The sequence below is a fragment of the Ursus americanus genome, chromosome 2 (assembly GCF_024610735.1).
Source record: "Ursus americanus isolate L20-20 chromosome 2, mUrsAme1.1.p, whole genome shotgun sequence".
In the NCBI taxonomy this organism is placed as follows: Eukaryota; Metazoa; Chordata; class Mammalia; order Carnivora; family Ursidae; genus Ursus; species Ursus americanus.
The window spans coordinates 94,666,164-94,686,644 of record NC_142128.1 but is presented as its reverse complement, the minus strand read 5'-3'; the positions used below and the strand labels follow the sequence as shown (position 1 = coordinate 94,686,644).

At 41.1% G+C, this 20,481-nt stretch overlaps 1 protein-coding gene across 1 annotated transcript in view; it reads left to right on the top strand.

Annotated features, from left to right (window-relative positions):
* Window positions 1-4,766, top strand: part of MROH9 (maestro heat like repeat family member 9) — a 63,925-nt gene extending 59,159 nt beyond the window's left edge. Inside the window, exons 18-19 of the mRNA XM_087866565.1 lie at window positions 2,652-2,714; window positions 4,234-4,766. Coding sequence (XP_087722691.1) covers window positions 2,652-2,714; window positions 4,234-4,556 — 386 coding nt within the window. The 3' untranslated portion in view covers window positions 4,557-4,766. The remainder of the gene's footprint in view (window positions 1-2,651; window positions 2,715-4,233) is intronic.
* The last annotated feature ends 15,715 nt before the right edge of the window (window positions 4,767-20,481 follow it).

Genomic DNA, 20,481 nt, shown 5'->3' with positions numbered 1-20,481 from the left:
CAAGGATAAAAAGAACAGTTTCAAAAAGGCTTTAAATGCTTATCTGAAAACATTTAAGAGCTTTTATAAAGACGGTGACCCAGAACAGAAGAAAAGAAACACCAAAAGAAGTAGACCTGATATCTGGGGGTTATTTCCTTTTTTAGGTTTTGCCAATTCTAAATACTGAAGTGGTAGTTGAGAAACTGAAAAACAGTGCAGAAATTTTGAACTGAAGGAACTGAACTTGCAATAGACTGACCATGAGGAGGAACTCTAGAAAATACTCCCAGGCTTTTCCAGAACTAAAATAAGGTAATAAGAAATAAAATGTATATGTTTGGACAAAAGAAAATAAAACTTTTAAAATTCGTAGATAAATAATAATATTTAAAAATATTTAGAACACTGGAAAGAATTCAGAAAAATACTATTTGAATAATATGTAAATTTAGCAAATTTTCTAGATACAGCATCAAAATATAAAGAGCAATTGGATTTCTATATCCCAGCAATAAACAACCAGGAAACCAAATTTTTTTTAAAGATTTCATCTATTTATTTGAGGCAGAGAGAAGGAGAGCACAGAAGGAGAGTGAGAGGGAGAAGCAGACTCCCCGCTGAACAGAAAGCCTGATGCAGGGCTTGATCCCAGGACACTGAGATCATGACCTGAGCCAAAGGCAGATGCCCAACTGACTGAGCCAACCAGGCACTCCAGGAAACCAAATTTTTGAAAATGCCTAATACAACAGCACCAAAAAAACCATCAAAGACCTCAAAACAAAACTAAGGAAAGATGTACAAGACTGATGCACTGAAAACTAGAAAACATTGAGAAAATTTTTAGCAACGTTGGAGTGACGTATCACGTTCGTGGACTAAAGGATTAGATATTATGGCATGTCAACTCTTCCCAAACTGATCTGTCGATTCAATGCAATCCCAAACAAACTTTCACCAGGGTGTGTGTGTCTGTGTGTGTGTGTCTGTGTGTCTGTGTGTGTGTGTGTGTGTGTGTGTGTGTGTATGAAATGAGACAAGCTGATTCTTAATTTTACATGAAAATTTAATGGTTAGAGAGTTCGCCAAGATAATTTAAAGAACCACAAAGTTGAAGAACTACTACTGGAAAGATAGCAGGACACATTATACATTAAGGTAGTATGGCAGTAGCAGTGATAGAATGAAGTTAAGACACTGACCCCCCACACAATTTATGATATCAGTGACTGCGCAGCAGTAGGGAAAGGACTGTTTTTTCTTTCAATGGTGCTGGGTTAATTACACAGGAATATAAAAAATATATTGACTCCTACTTTACGCAGTATAATTACAGTTCAGTCTACAATCCCAAAGAGTAAATGGTAAAACAATAAAGCTTCTAAAAGTAAATATATTAGAATATCAGTATAGCCCGAGACATCCAAGATTTCCTATCAAGACTCCAAAACTCACCAGCCATAAATAAAAAGATGGTGACTTGGACTGCATTAAAATTAGAGACTTCTGTTTATTAAAAAAAAAAAAATACAAATGGAAAAGTTTAGCCCCAAAGTAGGAGGAGATATTTGGAAATCATGTGACATTAAAAAAGATTAGTATCCCAAGTAAAAAATGCCTACAAATATATAAGTAAAAGATAACTCAATATAAAAACAGGCAAGATACTTAGATATTTTGCAAAAGAAATATCCAAGTGGCCCATAAATACTATATAAAACTCTTAGTAATCATCACCCAAAAAAAAGCAAAGAAAATCACAGTGTGATGCCACCACCAAATCCATGAGAATAACTGAAAGGAAAAAGGCTAACAATGTCAAATGGCAGAGAGGATATAAAGTAATGGAAATGTTCATAGTTACTGGTGGGAGTGAAAATTGGTACAACCACTTTGGAAATTGTTTGGTGGTAATGATTAAAGGTGAAGATAAGTATATCCATTAGCCAATAAGTCCTCTGCTAGCTACATACCACACAATGCATACAAATGCATACCAAAATTCATACAAGAATGCCCATAATGACATCATCATTCATAATAGCCATGAGTTGAAAACAACACACTGTCCATCATTAACAGAATGGATTTTTTAAATGCTACATTCATAAGATGGAATATCCTATAACAGCATTCAAGCAAACTCTTCCTGTAAAGGACCAGATAGTAAATATTTTAAGCCATGAATCCTGTGTGGTACTCAGCACTGCTGTTTAGTGTAAAAGCAGCCGTAGATAGATATGACGTAAATAAATGAGAAATGAATGAACTATTGCCACAATAAGGAACCTGGATTAATCTCTTAGTAATGCTCAACAACAAGTTGAGCAAAAGAGCATTTTAAAGGGTGGAGGAGGATATTGGGAAAGGCACGAGGGAGGCTTCCAGAATGCTAATAGTTGTTCTATTTAATGGTCTAAGTGGTAGCTAGAACTGTTCACTTTGTGGTCATTCACCAAGCTGTGCAATTATGATTTGTGCACATGTATACATATAAATATATGTCAATAAAGAGTTTCATTAAATAATAATTATTTGAAAGCACTAAAGGATGTTTCAACGATCATCTAGAGATACTTTTCTTTGAAGAAAGCTATGAAGGCGGCCAGATCAGAGGAAGCATTTGCATGACGTATCTTGGGGTAACTTTAATTTTATCTTGTGCACAGGGTACTTGGCAAAATTAGGTGGCCATTTACTGCTCAGAGATGAAATTACAGTCATGCTTGAGGGTAAGTGTTGAAGTCATAGTGAAATCTGTATGTGTAAGTCTAAGTGAATTCACTATTTGTGATTCAGTTCACATGTGTGTTCTGTAATGGTGCCAGGGATGGGTGGTAAGGGGGAATCAGTGGAAGGGCTAGGTTATAGGGCATCTTTTCTTTTCTTCCTTTCCCCTCCCTACTTCCCTTCCCTTTCCTTCTCTTCCCTTCCCTTCTTAGGGTTTGTGTGTGTGCACGTGCTTAAATCTATCTATCCCTCTCATTATTTGAGACCCATCTATCATCCTAGAGCCCTTAGGAACTACAGAGTTGAAGATTTATTCACTCGTTCATCCATCCAACAAATTTTTTTCCAGCATCTACCATGTGACAGCACTATTCCAGCTGTGGAACATAGAGCCACAAACAAAGCAAAGTCCCTTCCTCAGAGAATTTACATTTTAGAGGATAGCAATGCACATTTGCAGCGGAGGGAATTAAAGAAGGAGACTGTTTGCTTTCAAAATCAGAATTACAAACAGGTGAGGTAGAAGGTAGGGTGGCAGCCTTCCTTCCTTCTTTCCCTTTTTTGTGTGTGTCATAGACTTACCTTCTCAGAGCAGTTTCAGATTTACTGGAAGGAAGGTACAGAGATTTCCCATATACGTTCTGCCCCCCCCCCACACACACGCCTCCCCCTTATCAACATCCCTCTCCCCTGTGGCATGTTTGTTACCACTGATGAACCCACACTGACGCATCATTATCTTCCTTTTCCACTTTCTCATTCACTCATTCACTCATTTATTCAATACGTATTTATTGACTGCCTGCAAACGTTAAGCACAATAATTCTGCCTCTATATCCCTCAAAATCTTTTTCTTCTTTCTCCCCTCCTTCACTTCCTGCTCCTTCTCCTCTCTCTTTTCCACATCTGTCCTTGTTTTCCCCTCTCGATTTCTTTTTGTTAAGAAGAAAATAACTTCTACAAGCCCGGTATCTGGATAAAATGCTATTAGCATTTTGGTATATATATTATCTCAGATATTTTTAAAGAATGTAAGCTATTACATGTTTATTTTTTTAAACTATCATAAGTGTCACATAGCTCTTTCATTTCTTCATATATTCATGCCAAGAAACATGGGTTTTCATCATCATGTTATTATGTGTATGCTATTTCATTTTATGATATGCCTAATTTTTACACGGTTCTCTGTTGATGAACTGAGACTGAGTCCCAATTTTTTTCATTATTATGAGCACTATTGAACCTCTTCATGAATATATGTTTACGCTACCTAGCAGAATGTTCAGCACATAATAGGCACTCAGTAGATATTTAGTGCGTATTCCTATTTTTCTTTATCGAGGTCTGGTGGGGATAAGCAGATAAAACTTCCTGGATGCTTCTAGTCGAAATAATGAAAATTGGGAGGTTAGAGAAGAGAGGAGAGACTCTGTGAAAGGTGGTGGTGCTGTTTAAGGTTACAGCTTCTCAACCACGAGAGAGATGTCTTGAACTAAAAGGCCCTTCTGCTCTTACAGCTATTGACCGAGTGCTTCGGGATGAAGACCCTGTGATCAGGGAGTTGGCAGAAATAACCTACAAAATTTTCCAGGAAATAGCCCATCGATTGACCTCCTCAAATCTTAAACAAATCTTCCGAAGAGTATTTAACTCTATCTACGCAAAAAAACTGAAGCCTCTTTATAAATATAACTGGCCCAACAACCTGGCAGGCAGTCCTATGAGGATTAAGGAAACCAAAAATGACACGGAAGTCCATGCAGATGAGAATTATGAGTACAATTTGGTAAAGAATGAGCTGTTGGTCTGTTGCTCGGACCACATCTCAGAAGAGAAGTGATTTTCCTTTCCCTCTTGATAACTTGAGTCTGTATATACACGCTTTTCTGAAGGATGCTGGAAGCCTTTCCTGTCACTTAATTCTCTATTCAAATATAGAAATCCGTTGCCTTTCTATGTTTGACAGTGATCAGAGGGCCACTAATAAAATTGAAAAATCATATAAGGAAAGTGTTTGATGAGAAGCTCTCGGATTTTGACTTATCAGTAAGCATCTATTGAACACCTTCTAAGTACCAGGCACTCTGCTAGGCAGTGGGGACATTTGGGTGGTGTAAACAAGGTTCCTGCTCTCAGGAAGGTCACAGTCTAGTGACACACAGTCTAGTGTGTCACAGTCTAGTGACACACAGTGTGGCTATTTCCATCCTGCTGGGACAAATGCTGCCTAGAGCAGTATTGACAAAGGAAGACATGGGACTTGCCCGGAAGGAGGAAGGGAAGTAGGGATATGTATTCCAGGTGGAGACACTGAGGCAAGAAGAGTGCTGGGAGCGGAACTGGAGACTTTGTTATGGACGCAGGTGGGCAAGGAAAGGATGGGGAGAGCTGACGTGTGAGGGGGAGATGATGCTGTGCTAATCACTTTAAACTTTCTGAAATGAAAATTGGATAACCCACCACCGTGAGTGCCCTCAGGATCCAGTCTAGCACTGCCCTGACCCATCAGAAAGTCCTCAGTGATCTTGCTTGACCTGTGGCTTGGGCTCATCTTTCACTCCCCTCACCGTATGTTCCTCGCACCCCGTCCTCCCACCCTAACATCAGCCCCTCCGGTCACAGGAAACTACTTGTAGTTAGTTGAAATCCCGGATGATTCAGGTGTTGTGTCTTTGTAAGGTGTCCGCTTTCAGTGCCTGCATATTTCCATTCTCTGGTGTGAGGCCGCAGCCACTGCATCTGTCCCAGGTCCTCCTTCAGCTTCTCTGACTTCTGAGCCAGTGGGTTTAATTCTGTTGACAAAGGACACCAGCTTCTCCTGTGAGACATGCACATCATCAACACCATCGATGGTAGAGGCCATAGGAGATTAACACAGTTCCAAGATTGTGGGTTCTACCCTATCGTCTCCCACTCCCACTTTACACGCCCCTTCCCTTCCCAACTGCACGCCCGGCAGACGTCAAGCTCCAGCATCAATGTGAAGAAAACAGCCTTGCAGGGACTACTTAACCTGCAATTCCTTGCAGTCAAATCCCTGATTCTGCCTCTCTACTTGAACCCTGACTGATACACCTAAGATGCATTTTCAGAACCCTTTGATCAAGGATGTTCGTGTTGCTCTTCATGTTTTGCCTTAGTATTCCGCGTAACTTTCATTGCATTTACCAGCCTATAGCGAAATTACTAATTTTTTCTCTTTCTGCCCCACAAAATTGAAGTTTCTTGAAGGCAAATGTATTGTACACTTGGCTAAGTACTCTGGAACTGCAGTGCCTGGCACTTAATGGGTGTTCAATGAAGACACGCCAAATGAATGAGATGCTAACAGAACATATTTCCCTCACGCTTCAATAAAAGTTTTCAGATGTTAATGAGTGTTACTTAATATTAAAAATAATGAAAGAAGGATAATTTTAATTTACTCTTTAATCCATATTGCTTCATAGTACCCAGATGTTCCAGACCTCACTTTTTCAAAATCAAGGCAAATTTCCTTACCCACCTTCTAAACTAGCAGGATGCCTAGGGTGATAGGCTAACTAGTAGCCTTCTCAAGATATCCAATTCCTGATCCCCAGAATCTGCGAGTATTTTACCTTACATGGCAAAAGGAACTTTATGTACGTGATTAATTAAAGGATCGTGAGATGGGGAGATTATCCTGGATTATCCAGGAGGCCAATATAATTATAAGGTCTTTAGAAGGGAAGGTAGGAGATCAGAGAGGAAAGAGATTTTTGGAGATGCAACATGCTTGCTTTGAAGATGGAGCTGGGGAACAGGAGCCAAAGAATGCAACTCTGGAAGTCAAAAAAGGCAAGGAAATGGATTCCCTTCCAGAGCCTCCAGAGGGAGCATGATCCGACCAACACCTTGATTTTGGCCCAGTGAAGCTCGTTTTGGACATCTGAACTCCAAAACTGTAAGATAAGAAGTTGATGTTGTTTTAAGCCACTAAATTTGTGTTAAATTTGATAGAGTAGAAATAGGAAACTAACATACCTAGATTTCTGTAAAACAAAGTGAACCAAACCAAATTATAACTCTCCCCACTGTTTTGTTTTGTTTTTTGTTTTGTTTTGTTTTAAATAACAACAAGCAGACTTCAATCTAGACCATTTACATCAGAATCTTCGGGCCAGAGGCCTGGGCATCAGTGTTTTTTTAAGAACCCAGGTGGATCTGGAGGGAAGACAGTACTGTAAATCAATGTATCATTTTGTCTTGGAGAATGGATTTAGACATTTCTGTATCTCAGCATCCAGCACTGTTTCCGACACGTGGAGAAAAACTTCATAAAATGTATCGATTATTTATTACACAGTAGAAACCAATCAGACAGGAACCAATCATTTATAAACAAACATTTATTAAGTGTCTAGTGCAAGCTACTGTACTGGGGAATAAGGATATAAATTAAGCATTTCCAGACACATGATTCTAATAAGATATTGCCAGTCAGTCCTTCCACAAAAGGGTGAGCAACTGGAGAAGAGAGTCTATTTCCCTGTAAAAAGAAAAAGTATCTAAATTCTAAATAGAGTTACTGTTTAGACCAGCATAGTCAGGATTCAAATATCTGGCAAAGTAAAAATTGGAAGTTTAATATACTTACATTAATTTGTTTGCTTTCCAATATATTTTGCTTTCTTTGCAATATCTAAATAGACATTGATGCCAAGTTAATAAATAGTGAATGGTGTCCATGGTCTTGAGGCAGCAACACCTTACAATAATCACGTGGGTAGACAAGATTGTACATTTGGTAAAGAATGTGTCACAGTTGTCCTAACAAGGAAGTGTCACAGTGGTCCTAAAACCTTTCAGCAATCAGTGTGAACCACCACTACAATGTCTTCTGCTTGGAATAACAGTAGAAGAGCCTAGGCTTGAATTGAGGAGACATGGGGTTGAGTCCTGTCTTCTCTGTTTATTGGCTCAAAGCCTTAAATAATTCACTTCATTTCAGGTTCTCTTACTGTGAAATGAGTTAATATTCTCCAAGCAAGCTCAGGATTATTATGAAGCTTTAATGGTGTAATTATATATGAACACCTTATAAAATAATTGTGTATAAACATAAATCATTGGGTCAGTAAAGGCCACATCTCTGGTCCAGTTATTTCCCCTAATGTGGATTCCTGAGTTTGTAGGTTTTTCCTAGAAGCCTCTGAGCTGGGAGAGATGTTCACTCCATGCACCCCCCCCCAACCCCCACCCCGGCTATTCAAGCTGTGGGGACTTAGAGGATCAACAGCTGGGTGACCGACCTTCCACGGCAGAGCCCCTTCCCTGGACTCTGAGCCTTCAGCTGGCATCTCATTGATTTGGGTTCATCACTAGAAGTCTTGTTCTGCTTATAGGATGCGCCAGGGAAAACCCAGGCATATCATTCTCCTGATAAGTCTTCAGTGAGTCCTGGTTGTTCTCAGCATAAAATTCTAACGCTTGAGCTTGGCGAACCTTCCCTCTCCCAGCCCTGCTTACCTCTCTAACCTCATTATGTCCCAACCTCCTCTTATTATGTATGCTGCTCCCATAAGGAACTACTTGCAGTTGTCCCAACACAGTGATCAGGAGCAAAGACCTTAGAATCAGGCGGCCTGGACTCCACCACTTGCTAGCTGCGTGGGTGTAGGCAGGATCACGGACACCTCTGTGGGTCAACTTCCTCCTCTATAAAATAGGGATAAGGACTGTACCCAACTCTTAAAGTTTGAAGACATTAATTTAACTTGCCCTAAGACAATAAGTATAGACCACTTAAATACACTGTCTAATAGTTCATCATTCATAAACATTACTATTTTTATTATCGTTCCTGCTCTTACAACCCTCCTCTTCCTCTTCCCCTTACAATAATAACATCAAGGGCTCCCATTTATTACAAGCCTACTGATTTCAAAGTACTGCCCCCAGGAATTTTAAACATAGTGTTTTTATGTTTTTCTTAATATTACAACTCTCATATTACCCCGACTTTACAGATATAAAAGGTGGGGCTCAGAATCTTAAGTGGAGTGATTTCAGCCTGCTTAATCTGCATGGTGTTTTTAACTTCACTAAGTCCCACTTCATTTAGGGATTCGGCCCCTTCTTCACCTCTTCCTCCTGCCCTGCCTTGGCTTCCTAAGACTAGCAGAGGAGTCCTTCTGTGCTTCCAGGAAGAGGCACAACATCCCAGCAGATTTTTACTGCTGCCTTCAAATGTGTTGCCCGCTAGATAAGTGTCCCTTGAGAAAAGGGATCTTTTTTATTCATTTCTGTGCGTCTGGTAGAGTGCCTGGTTCAGTGAAAGAATGAATGTAGGATAAAGCCATGGGACAGCTATTAGGCCTGAGGAGAGGGTTCTGCCAAAGGAATGGGAATTTGTGAGTAGCCAAAGCCACCCTGAAATGAAAAGGAAGTTTTAGCTCACTTGACAGCAGCAACTGCCTTTGGCCTGATGCCCCTGGGCTAGGACCTGAGGCCTGTAATTGCCGTCTGGGACCACGAAGGCATGTCAAGGTGATCCCAGCACTCCTCCCGTCTTGGCAGCCAGTCTTCTCTGAAATGTATTCAACACTTTTACGTATTTGAAGGGAAACTAACAAGTACAAAATGTGCTAGTCCATGGACAAGTTCCTTCATCTAAATTTAACTCCTACAATCCCATGATAACAATTTAAGGCAAACTTTATTATCCCACACTTGCAGATGAAGGAAGTCTCTAAGATTTGACTAAGGTCAGAGAGATAGTGCCAGGCAGCACAGGGTTCACACACAGCTCTGCAGGATTCCACAGAGCTGGCTCCGCCCAGAACATGGCTGGAGGTTCTCTGACCTCCTCCTCTAGCAACGTGACATATTGTTTACAAGAGTCTGAAAAGCAAAAGTATCTGGTGTGTTAGTTAACAAGTCAATGGTAACTGAACACTGGGATTCTCAGAAAAAAAAAATTGAATAACAGTGTGTCTGTTAAAAGTGAAAGAAAAAGGGGAAAACAAACCAAATGCCCATCAGCAGATAAATGAATAAACAAAACATGTTTTATCCATACAACGGAATATTATCCAGCCATAAAAAGGAATGGAGTTCGATGCATGTTATGACATGGATGAATCTTAAAAATATTAATGCAAGATAGTGAGGAAGAAAGGCAGGCAGGGACAACCCCCCCCAACCCCCCTTATATAGAAGCCATCCTTTCCCAAGTGATAGATAGATGACAAAAATCTGATTAGATGACAGGCTCATGGAGGGTTAATCAGATTAAAACAGCCCACCAATAAGCCCATAAAAGTTTCTAGACTTAGAAACTCCGGTGTCATTGCACTAGTGGGTATTTACCCCAAAGATACAGACGTAGTGAAGAGAAGGGCCATATGCACCCCAATGTTCATAGCAGCAATGTCCACAATAGCTAAATCGTGGAAGGAGCCGAGATGCCCTTCAACAGATGACTGGATTAAGAAGTTGTGGTCCATATATACAATGGAATATTACTCAGCTATCAGAAAGAACGAGTTCTCAACATTTGCTACAACATGGACGGCACTGGAGGAGATAATGCTAAGTGAAATAAGTCAAGCAGAGAAAGACAACTATCATATGATTTCTCTCATCTGTGGAACATAAGAACTAAGATGATCGGTAGGGGAAGAAAGGGATAAAGAAAGGGGGGGTAATCAGAAGGGGGAATGAAGCATGAGAGACTATGGACTATGAGAAACAAACTGAGGACTTCAGAGGCGAGAGGGGTGGGGGAATGGGATAGGCTGGTGATGGGTAGTAAGGAGGGCACGTATTGCATGGTGCACTGGGTGTTATACACAACTAATGAATCATCGAGCCTTACATCGGAAACCAGGGATGTACTGTATGGTGACTAACATAATATAATAAAAAATCATTAAAATAAAAAAAAAAAAAAAGAAACTCCGGTGTCAACACTCTTGGGTCCCCTCCCTCTTCAGGAGCTTTGGACTATCACTCAATAAACTTTACTATTGCTCAATAAACTTTGATTTGGTGCCCACCACTCTTCATCTGGTCTACCTCTTCATTCTTCAAAGCAGTGTGACCAAGGACCATGGGCACTAAAGGAAAAGAAATGCTGTAAAAACATTATGCTAAGTGAAAGAAGCCAGACACAAAAGACCACATATTGTATGATTCCATTTATATGAAATATCGGAGCAGATAAATATACAGAAACAAAATGCAGATCCATGGAGTCCAGGGACAGGGAGCAGGGAGAAATGCGGAGTAACTGCTTAATGGGTATAGGGCTTCCTTTTGGAGTGATAAAAATGTTCGAAAACCAGACAGACATAGTGGTTGCACGAAATTATGAATGTTCTAAATGCCACTGAATTTTACCCTTTTAAATAACTTTAGGTTGTGTGAATTTTATCTCAGTTTTGTTTTTTTTTTTTAAGAGTGCTAGAAAACAGCCGCACTCTCCCTGAGCACCGGGAACACTGACCCAACATCTTGACCAAGACCACTATCCTCCCTGAACCATGATCTGCAGACACAGTGATGCTTTGAGCCTCTGCTACAATGTCCGTGCCTCCCACCTTGCCCGTGAAGGCATGGCCTAGGAGGAATGGCTCCAATCTCCCTCCTGCTATGTGACCTTAGGTGCACTGAGCCTAGGCAGCAAGCAACTGTCATCCGGGCCTCAGTGTGTCCTTATGAGGCCTGCAGATCAGCCAGTGAATGTATTTGGTAAATGAAGTCAGTCTGCAAGTGAAGGTATCAAAGCCCAAAAGAAAAGCTATTTCTATGGTTGTGGGCACACTGCAGGGGATGGATTCCCTATTCAAGCTCTGCCTATCATGGCAACTGAGATATCTTCTCTCCTATCCAAAACGGGAAACAAAGTATAACTTCTGAATATGGACTTGTGTGGTGGCGAAGTACATGAGGAAAGTCTTGGGAAGTGATTTCAAGGCAAAGAAAGGCACTCCATGGTGGAGAACACCCCCTGCATTGGCACATGGCTTCTCAACCAGAGACCTTTAAAACTAGAGGTGGCCAAAGTTCTCACCAATGGAAGGTGAACAGAAGCAAAGCGTACAACTTTTGCATCCTTGGTATGGAAATCCCATACCCTAGTCATCTGCTCTATCCCTTCCTGCTGGCTAAATGTGGTGGTGGAACTCAGTTTCAACCTTGCAGAGACAGTCTTCTGTTCTTTGGAGTATGGAAGAGCCCCCCACCAGCCTGGGTACCTGGATGGCTTCTCAGAGTAGAACTTACCCATCCCAGACTTTGACATTACCCAGAAATAACAACTATCTATTTTAGTCTTTGCATTTACAAATCTCCTTATTGCAGTGACTTGGTCTTCGCTCCAATTAACAAGGCCCCACTCCAAATACCCAATTCCCACAGCCTACAATTACACTTCCAAATCTTTATCTTTGCCATAAACACATCCCTGTTAAAATGTCAGTGCTGTACCTTAAAGATTATCATAATATCTTCATTAATTGTGTCTTCAAATAAGTGAGTTTAAGAGATCCTTTCTGGAGGAGAATAAAGAATATAACACAAGTCTTCCATCCCACCAGAACAATCCCCTCCCCTGAGGAAGACAATGGTTTCATCCAATTATTGCTCTCAGCTCCTATTCTGTGACCTCTTGGGTAACATGGCCGCTCCTAGTTTAACCGTGGATTCTCATAGTCTGATCCAATACACAGTGGCACAATTCTTGCATTGGACTGACAAAAGTAAAGCTGTATTCTGATCCGGTTTTTTTGTATAGTGCTGAAAATGAACGATTCTATAGGAGCTTGAATTTTATTAGTATAACCAGTTTAATAATGGAATTTGGAGCAGAGTAACTTGATCCTTAGCAATTCCTTTACCCTTTCTAGTACATAAGAAGAGGAGATTTCCCAAGCTCCTTCGTACTTAGGTTGGCAAGTGCCAGTCAAATACAAGTGATGGTGGTTGTCATTTCTGGGCCTAGGTGTTTAAGCACTAGATACGCTTGCTCTTCCTTTTCTGCATCAAAGGTCATTCATTTGTTAAAGATGATGGCAACGTAACATGAAAGGTCCTTGGATCCTTGAGTCACTATTTGAAGGAAAACTTCCCAGACAAGATGCCCAACCCACATTATGTGAGCAAAAAATACACTTCTTATGTTAAACCATTGGATTTCCAAGTTTGTGTATCCCCGAAGTATATCCTAATTATCTGCACTAACGTAACGTCTCATGTGGAATTCAGATGTATGGGCAAATGTTTACATATGACAGCTTCTTACAAATCAAACAACAAATCACTTGAGACATAGGGTCTTCAAAACAAACTTTTTTATGCACAACTTTCATGTTTCCCTTTCTTTGTGTTATACCCTCAGGATACACATTTGGTGTTTCCTTAAAATCTTACCTGTTTCCAAATATCCATTTACCATTTTGAATATTATATTCAATCAGCAACTGTCTTTCAAAAGGTATACAAAGTGAGAATTCTCAAATGTTTGAAAAGTTACTTGTTATCTTAATAAAACTCTTGCTATATGGGCAAAGAAAAAACTTCAGTGTTTTTCAGACTAAATAATAGTCCTGCAAGGTTAGTTCTTAAGTGGTTCTAACTGATCATGATGATTTATGTCTTTACTTCATCAATCCATAATTAAAACAATTTTATTTAACATCTTCTAGACCAGTGTTTATCATCCAAATTGCCACATCTCTGGTTTACTTTCAGTATTATATGAAAGTGACCATTTTGATTTTTATTTCATTTGATTGAATAGTCCCAAGTAGTCATATGAATGGAGGTTGATGGGAGCCATTACTAGAACCTCAGTTGGGTCTCTTGTCCAGAGAACATACCCATAGCTTCTCTAGGTGACCTGGGCTTTTTCCCAACTCTGGGAGTGAGACTCCTGTGAGAATAGAAGGAACTAGTATCACTTTCTTATGACCTATGCCACTTCTGCTGTAGCCATAAGCAACCCAGATGTTTGGGGAAGGAACTTAGAACCCATCAATTAGTAGGAGAGGTGTCACAGTAAGGCTGTAAGAAGAGCATGGAAGATTGGGGATAACGTTGCACCCATTTTGGGAGAATGCCATCTGCCACAGTCCCACAGTTTGTAGCCTTGCAGAGTTAAGAAAGCCAACTGCTACTGTACTTCAAACGAAAGACGTTACAAGCAGAGGCTTAAGGAGATAACACCAGTGCTAGTATCCTATGAAAGCAGAAAGCTTCTGTTGAGGATAGAATTTGCCATTTTCTCAAATTTCCTCACAGCAGGAGCCATCTAAAAAGATAGTACAGAGGCCTGTAGAAAAAAAAGATCAGAATTTTCACATGCAAAAAGCATGTCTTCACAAGATCTTTGGCTGTTGTTTCTTATGTGTGGAAATGACTGGAAGCAAGCAGACAGCAGACCTGCAAATTTGAATAGAAGAAATTGGTCAAAGGAGCCCCATGCCTGGCCTGTAAAAGCTTTAGAGTAATCTCAGTGCACTCAAACTGCTATCAAAATAAGTGGACTTCAAAAGCTGGGCAAACTCCTAGAAGTGCATCTATCATAATCCACGCCTTGGAGAGAAAAGATCCAGGTCCACAGAGGACAATGGACAAGGGGGATTCTCCCAGAAAGCAGAATCAAATCAGGAGTTTCCAGATTGCCTAACCAATGAGCTTACACCATGCTAGGGCCCAGAGTCCTCGCCATGTCCGCCAAGCAGAATTTGATGATGACCTCTGACCACCACATTGCCCATCCTTCCTTTTTCTGAATGGTTGTTTCTTATTACATTTACCTGTTCCTTCTCCACTGTTGTATATTGAATGTTTAGAGGTAGATGACATCCTTTCTGCCTGCCTGGAATGTGGTTACTGTATCGTGAAGAAAAGAGCCACCATGTATAACCACCAGGAGAAGCAAAAAGACAAAAAGAACCTGAGCCCTAGTGGGTCATTAAAGCCATGCATTAGCTTTGCATTCTCAACTCAACTTCTTGTTAGATAAGGAAAATTTACTTCCTTTTTTTAGCTACCATTTTTAATCTCTGTTACTTGCAGTCTGCTATAATTAGACTGGTCTAATGCAATCCTGACTGATACAGTATTGTATTCTATTCTCATAATCAAGTCCTGTACCATACTTTATTGGTGCAATCATAAGACTTTCCCTTATTTTGTGTATCAAAAACAAAGGAAAAAAGTATCCTGCCAAACAGAACGGTAAGACGGCATTGATTGTAAGACACATACCCATTGCAGTGATGTCAAGTGTGACCCGATTAAATATATTACGTAGAGTTAGAGTTTGATCCATTTGCTTAAAAATTAAATAGTCACACATATTGGCATAAACAGAGAACATTTGGGAAAGCTATAAAAAGCCGTTAATGGTAATGACCTCTGGGGAGTAGAAATGAAGGGTATAGGGTAGGAAATTCAATTTTTGCATTTTGTTTTCTATAATTCTTTTTTTTTTTTTTTTTTTTTAAGATTTTATTTATTTATTCGACAGAGAGAGAGACAGCCAGCGAGAGAGGGAACACAAGCAGGGGGAGTGGGAGAGGAAGAAGCAGGCTCATAGCGGAGGAGCCTGATGTGGGGCTCGATCCCAGAACACCGGGATCACGCCCTGAGCCGAAGGCAGACGCTTAACCGCTGCGCCACCCAGCGCCCCTGTTTTCTATAATTCTAAGTATGTATTATTTTTGTGAGTAATCTCAGCCAGAAGGAGAGCATTGTGAGGGTGAACATTTAATTTTATGCACCCCTGGTTGTCCCAAATGCTAGAACAGTGCCTGTCATTTAACAGGCACTCAAATATATGTTGATGAGATAAATGATTTTTTTAAATAAGTCAGTGTCATTGAAAAGGAAATAAAGCAATTACTATGGCATGAATATTAGCGTTTCCCCCAAAATTCACATGTTAAATCCTAACCCCCAGGGTGAGGGTGTTAGGAGGTAGAACCGTTGGAGGTTAGGAAGTCATGAGAGCAGAGCCTTTACAGAAGAGACCCTACAGAACCCCCAGCCCCTGCCACCACGTGAAGAAGATACAACACGAAATCTGCTACCTGGAAGAGCGAGCTCAAGACCATGCTGGCTCCCTGACACCAGACTTCCAACCTCCAGAACTGTGAGAAATAAGTCTGTTGCTTATAAGCCCCCCAGTCGGTGGTACTTTGTTATAGCCCCTGAGCAGACACAGAAATCATCTGCTTTCTCATCATTCGTCTACAAGCTTGGTGAGGATCCTGAACCATTTGTCATCTAATCCCTAGCGCTTTGTGCAATGTCTGGTCCATATTAGGAACTAGATAAATATTTTAGGAACTGAGTAAAGATGAGGTCCATATTAAGGACTAGATAAATATTTCAGGAATTAAAAAATGTTAGGCAGAGGCATTTAAGCTCATTCTGTTGAGGATTCAGCATTGATATGGGGCAGGGGCATGATTTCATCAAGCTATCAGAAAAAAATTGGTTTGCTGGCCATCTGCAGGAGATGGGAGAGGGGAGAGGTATAGTCAGGAAAGGGAGCTGCACTGACACAGGGAGTAAGCTGAGCAGGTGAAGTCATGCAAGGGCTTCTGTCCAGACTGACACTGGGAACGAGAGGTGGAACTTTGCCTTTTCCTTGTGCTTTTAATAACTCAAAATACAATAGGACACTTATCACAAAAAGCAATATCCCTCTTTGTCCTCCCAACCCCGTGAGAATAGGGCAAGATGCACAAAGCGTAGCCTCAAGAAGTCCAGCCAGCCTCCTTCAGCCTCCGAGGCTCAGTTGCAGAGCGGGCGTGGGATTCAGCAGTGTTGCTTCTAGTGCTCTGGTTTCCCTAGACTCCGCTGATTCCTGTTCAAGAAAACCTCTCGGGCCCTCTTCCCCCACCACCTCACCATGACGTAGAGAAAAAATATTGAGAACTACAAATCTATAGCTTGGGAGGAGAATGGTAAGAAATACTCTTTCTGGAGATCTTCGTGAAAGAACATGGGAACCACAATTCTATAATCATATATTGACGGGAACTGGACCACCCCTTAGAAATACATTTTTGAGGACAGAAGCACTAAGCGCTGCTACAATGTCAGGGAATTTAATTCCTGATATTCTGGGGTCCTATTTCTTTACAGCTTGATTTCAGTTAATGCCTTTCTCCCTTTTATTCTCCTGGGTGGCTCAGTGGTTAAGCATCTGCCTTCGGCTCAGGGCGTAATCCCAGAGTCCTGGGATCAAGCCCCGCATCAGGCTCCCTGATTCGCTGGGAGCCTGCTTCTTCCTCTCCTACTCCCCCTGCTTGTGTTCCCTCTCTCGCTGCCTGTCTCTTTCTCTGTCAAATAAATAAATAAAATCAGAAAGAAGAAAGAAAGAAAGAAAGAAAGAAAGAAAGAAAGAAAGAAAGAAAGAAAGAAAGAAAGAAAGAAAGAAAGAGGCTCCAAATGGAGTCAGTTGCCTCCCAGGACAGCAAACCAAAAATTACAGTTTCAACCTATTTCAGGAATGTGATCTTTGAGCTGTCAATCTGAAATTTCCTGATCAGTGCTAGTGAAGTAATCTGCATGATAAAAAAAAAAAACCTCTGTCAAAACCACAATGAAATATCACCTCACACCTGTCAGAATGGCTCGCACCAAAAAGACAAGAAATAACAAGTGTTGGGGCATGTAGAGAAAAAGGAGCCCTCATGAACTGCTGGTGGGGATGCAAGCTGGTGCAGCCACTGTGGAAAACAGTGTGGAGGTTCCTCAAAAAGTTAAAGGTAGAAATACCGTATGATCCAGTAATTCCACTTTGGAATATTTACCGTGAAGAAAACAAACAAACAAACAAACAAAAACACTAATTCAAAAAGTGAAGTTCAAGGAGTCAAACCCAAATTTTCTGACTTTAACCTACCCGACTGTTGATTGTTAAGCTCTGCGACTTCTAGTCTTTTTAGGCTCATAACATAAGGGCATCACACTTTGGTTATAGGACCTTATATTCATGCAAACATCCGGATTATTACAAACCATTATACATCTGTTACCTTCACAACAACTTTATTTGTTGTGGGAAGGATATATCCCTGTTGAAATTTTTTTTTTAAATTAGGTCGAGTACCTTCCTTAATCAAAACCTGGTCACAGACCCACCTGGCTTTAGGTATATGGAGAAGTGTGAGCCCGGGACATCAGAGGGACACCCAGCTTCCAAAGCCAAACCCAAATACAGTCCCTGCAATTCTTTCATTTGTCATGAAGTTAATGTTACAGGATTTCTTTTCTTTTAGTGCCCGTGGTTCTTGGTCACACTGCTCCAAGAATGAAGAAGTGGACAAGACGAAGAGTGGTGGGCAGCAAAGTTTGTTTATCGATAGTAAAGGTAATTGAGAGATAGTCTAAAGCTCCTGAAGAGAGAGGGGACCCAACGTGTTGCCACCTGAGTTTCTAAGTCTAGGGGTTTTTATGGGCCTGTTGGTGGGCTCTTTTAATCTGATTAACCTCCATGAGCCTGTCATCCAATCAGGTTTTTGTCATCTATCTATCACATGGGAAAGGGTGGAGGGCTCCTTTCAAGCTGGTAGAAAATCCTTTTAAGGGTGGTTTCCTCTTAGGATAGGGGCCCCTTGTCTCTGCCTGCCTTTCTACCAACTATCCTTCATCTTTAACACTTACAAGTGCTGTCTGCCAAGCAGTGCTGGTGGTAGAGCAGTTAGCTCATGGAGTTTACTATTTACTGGCAAGGCAATCTTACACATATAAATGTACAAACTAGTGTCCAATTATAAATTGTTCTGTATGCTATGAAAGGAAATAGAATAGGCTCTGAGGTCATATCATAAAAAGACCTAATATAAAGTAGCGATTTGGGAGGCTTCTTTCTGCTGAGATGTGGGGTTGTGTAGAAATGTAGCCGTGGAAGAGCTGGAGGTCATTCAGGCGGAGGGGACATCGTGTGTGAAGGCACAGTGGCAGTAAGGAGTTGCCCTTAAAGACAGGTGGGATCCATGAACATGGGGGCGGGGGTGGTTCGGGTGGGGCGTGTGGCACAGGATGATACTGGAATTCTTTTCTTTTTTTTTAAGATTTTATTTATTTATTTGACAGAGACAGCCAGCGAGAGAGGGAACACAAGCAGGGGGAGTGGGAGAGGAAGAAGCAGGCTCATAGCGGAGGAGCCTGATGTGGGGCTCGATCCGAGAACACCGGGATCATGCCCTGAGCCGAAGGCAGACGCTTAACCGCTGTGCCACCCAGGCGCCCCAATACTGGAATTCTTGACATGAGAGCAGCTGTGCCAAATTTGGGGTTTTATTTCAAGTCCCATGGGAAACCAATGAAGAGTTTTAAGCAGGAAAATGATGTCCAATTTGAGGTTTTAAAAAAGATCATTTGGGCTGCTTTGTGAAGAAAGGATTAGAGGTGGGAAAGTGTAGAAGCAGGGAGACCAGTTGGGTTGTTGCCCAAGCCCAAGAAAGAAGTGGTGGTGAACTGTACCGAGATAGACTGAACCAAACCAGGGTGTGCAGCACGAACCCTCCGTTCATCAGACCCAAGTGTTCCAAGAGAAAACCACAGATTAACTGATGTAACAGTAACTCTGAACAGACCCGTGTGTTCTATGAAAAAAAACAGGCCCAAAGTGGAGCCACTCACAGTAAGCACCACCATGATTTAATACCTAACCTAATTGCAATTTCAGCCTCTCGCAGAAGTGGAATTTAAACCAATCAGTCTGGAATTTTTCTGACCAACACCAGTTAGGTAATCTGCATGGTAAGACCTCCTGCCTTCCTGTAAGGGAAGGTAACCTTGCCTGAAACAATCCTTTCTTTTCATTCGGTAATAACCTCCTTGTCCCACCCCATTTCTCCCTTACAAAATCCTTCTATTTCGTGCAGCTCCTCCGAGGGCCCCTCTGTTTACGAGAAGCAATGATGTCCAGTTCATGAACTGTTGAATAACGCCAATTAGATCTTCAAATTTACCCAGTTCAATTTTTGTTCTTTAGATTCCAAGACCAGCATCTCTTGCCAAGTTCACAAACTCCGGCCAAGACCTTGCTTGCTTTCTTGTCTTAAAACCTCCCTTTGATAATCTCAGTCCCCAGAAGGTGTAAGTACCTTTCCCAGTAACCCCTTTTAAGACACTATCAAAGTTTGACAGGGCAGTTCTCTCTCCGTTTTCTATGGTCTGCCTGTTGCCTTCTGGTTTCTGTACCTGGCGGCTTTGAGAGTCCCTTAGGCTATGGTGGAACCAGGCAAAAAAAAAAAAAAAAAAAAAAAAAAAAAAAGTGGGTGGAGTCAATATATATTTTGGATGTAGATGCCATAGGTCTTGAAAATTGGATATAAAGGGTAAGAGGAACAAGATGATAAAGATTAGTCCCAATGTTCTGTTATTTTATTTTGACTCCAAGGAGATAAATTAGCCTGAGAAACTGATGTGAAGTACTTGGCACAGTTCTTGGCATATATTAAGCAATAAATGTTACCTACTGTACGGAAGATTTTCACATGCACAAACCCTAATATGCAAGCCATTTAGTTTTTCTATATTAATTGTATTTTTCTACAATAACTTAATTTTTGTTGCGAGCCCCTTTTCTGCCCTGTGACAGAAACTTTCTCAGTCACTTCAGCTGTTGCCCCCCATCCATCGTGCAGACAGGATGCTAAAGGGCTCAGGTGGCTCCAAGCCGGCAGCAGGTGTTCTGGGGACAAGAAAGTGGATGCAGCTGGTCCTTGCTCAGCATCCCCACAATGACATCTGCTGACACAACCACATGTCTG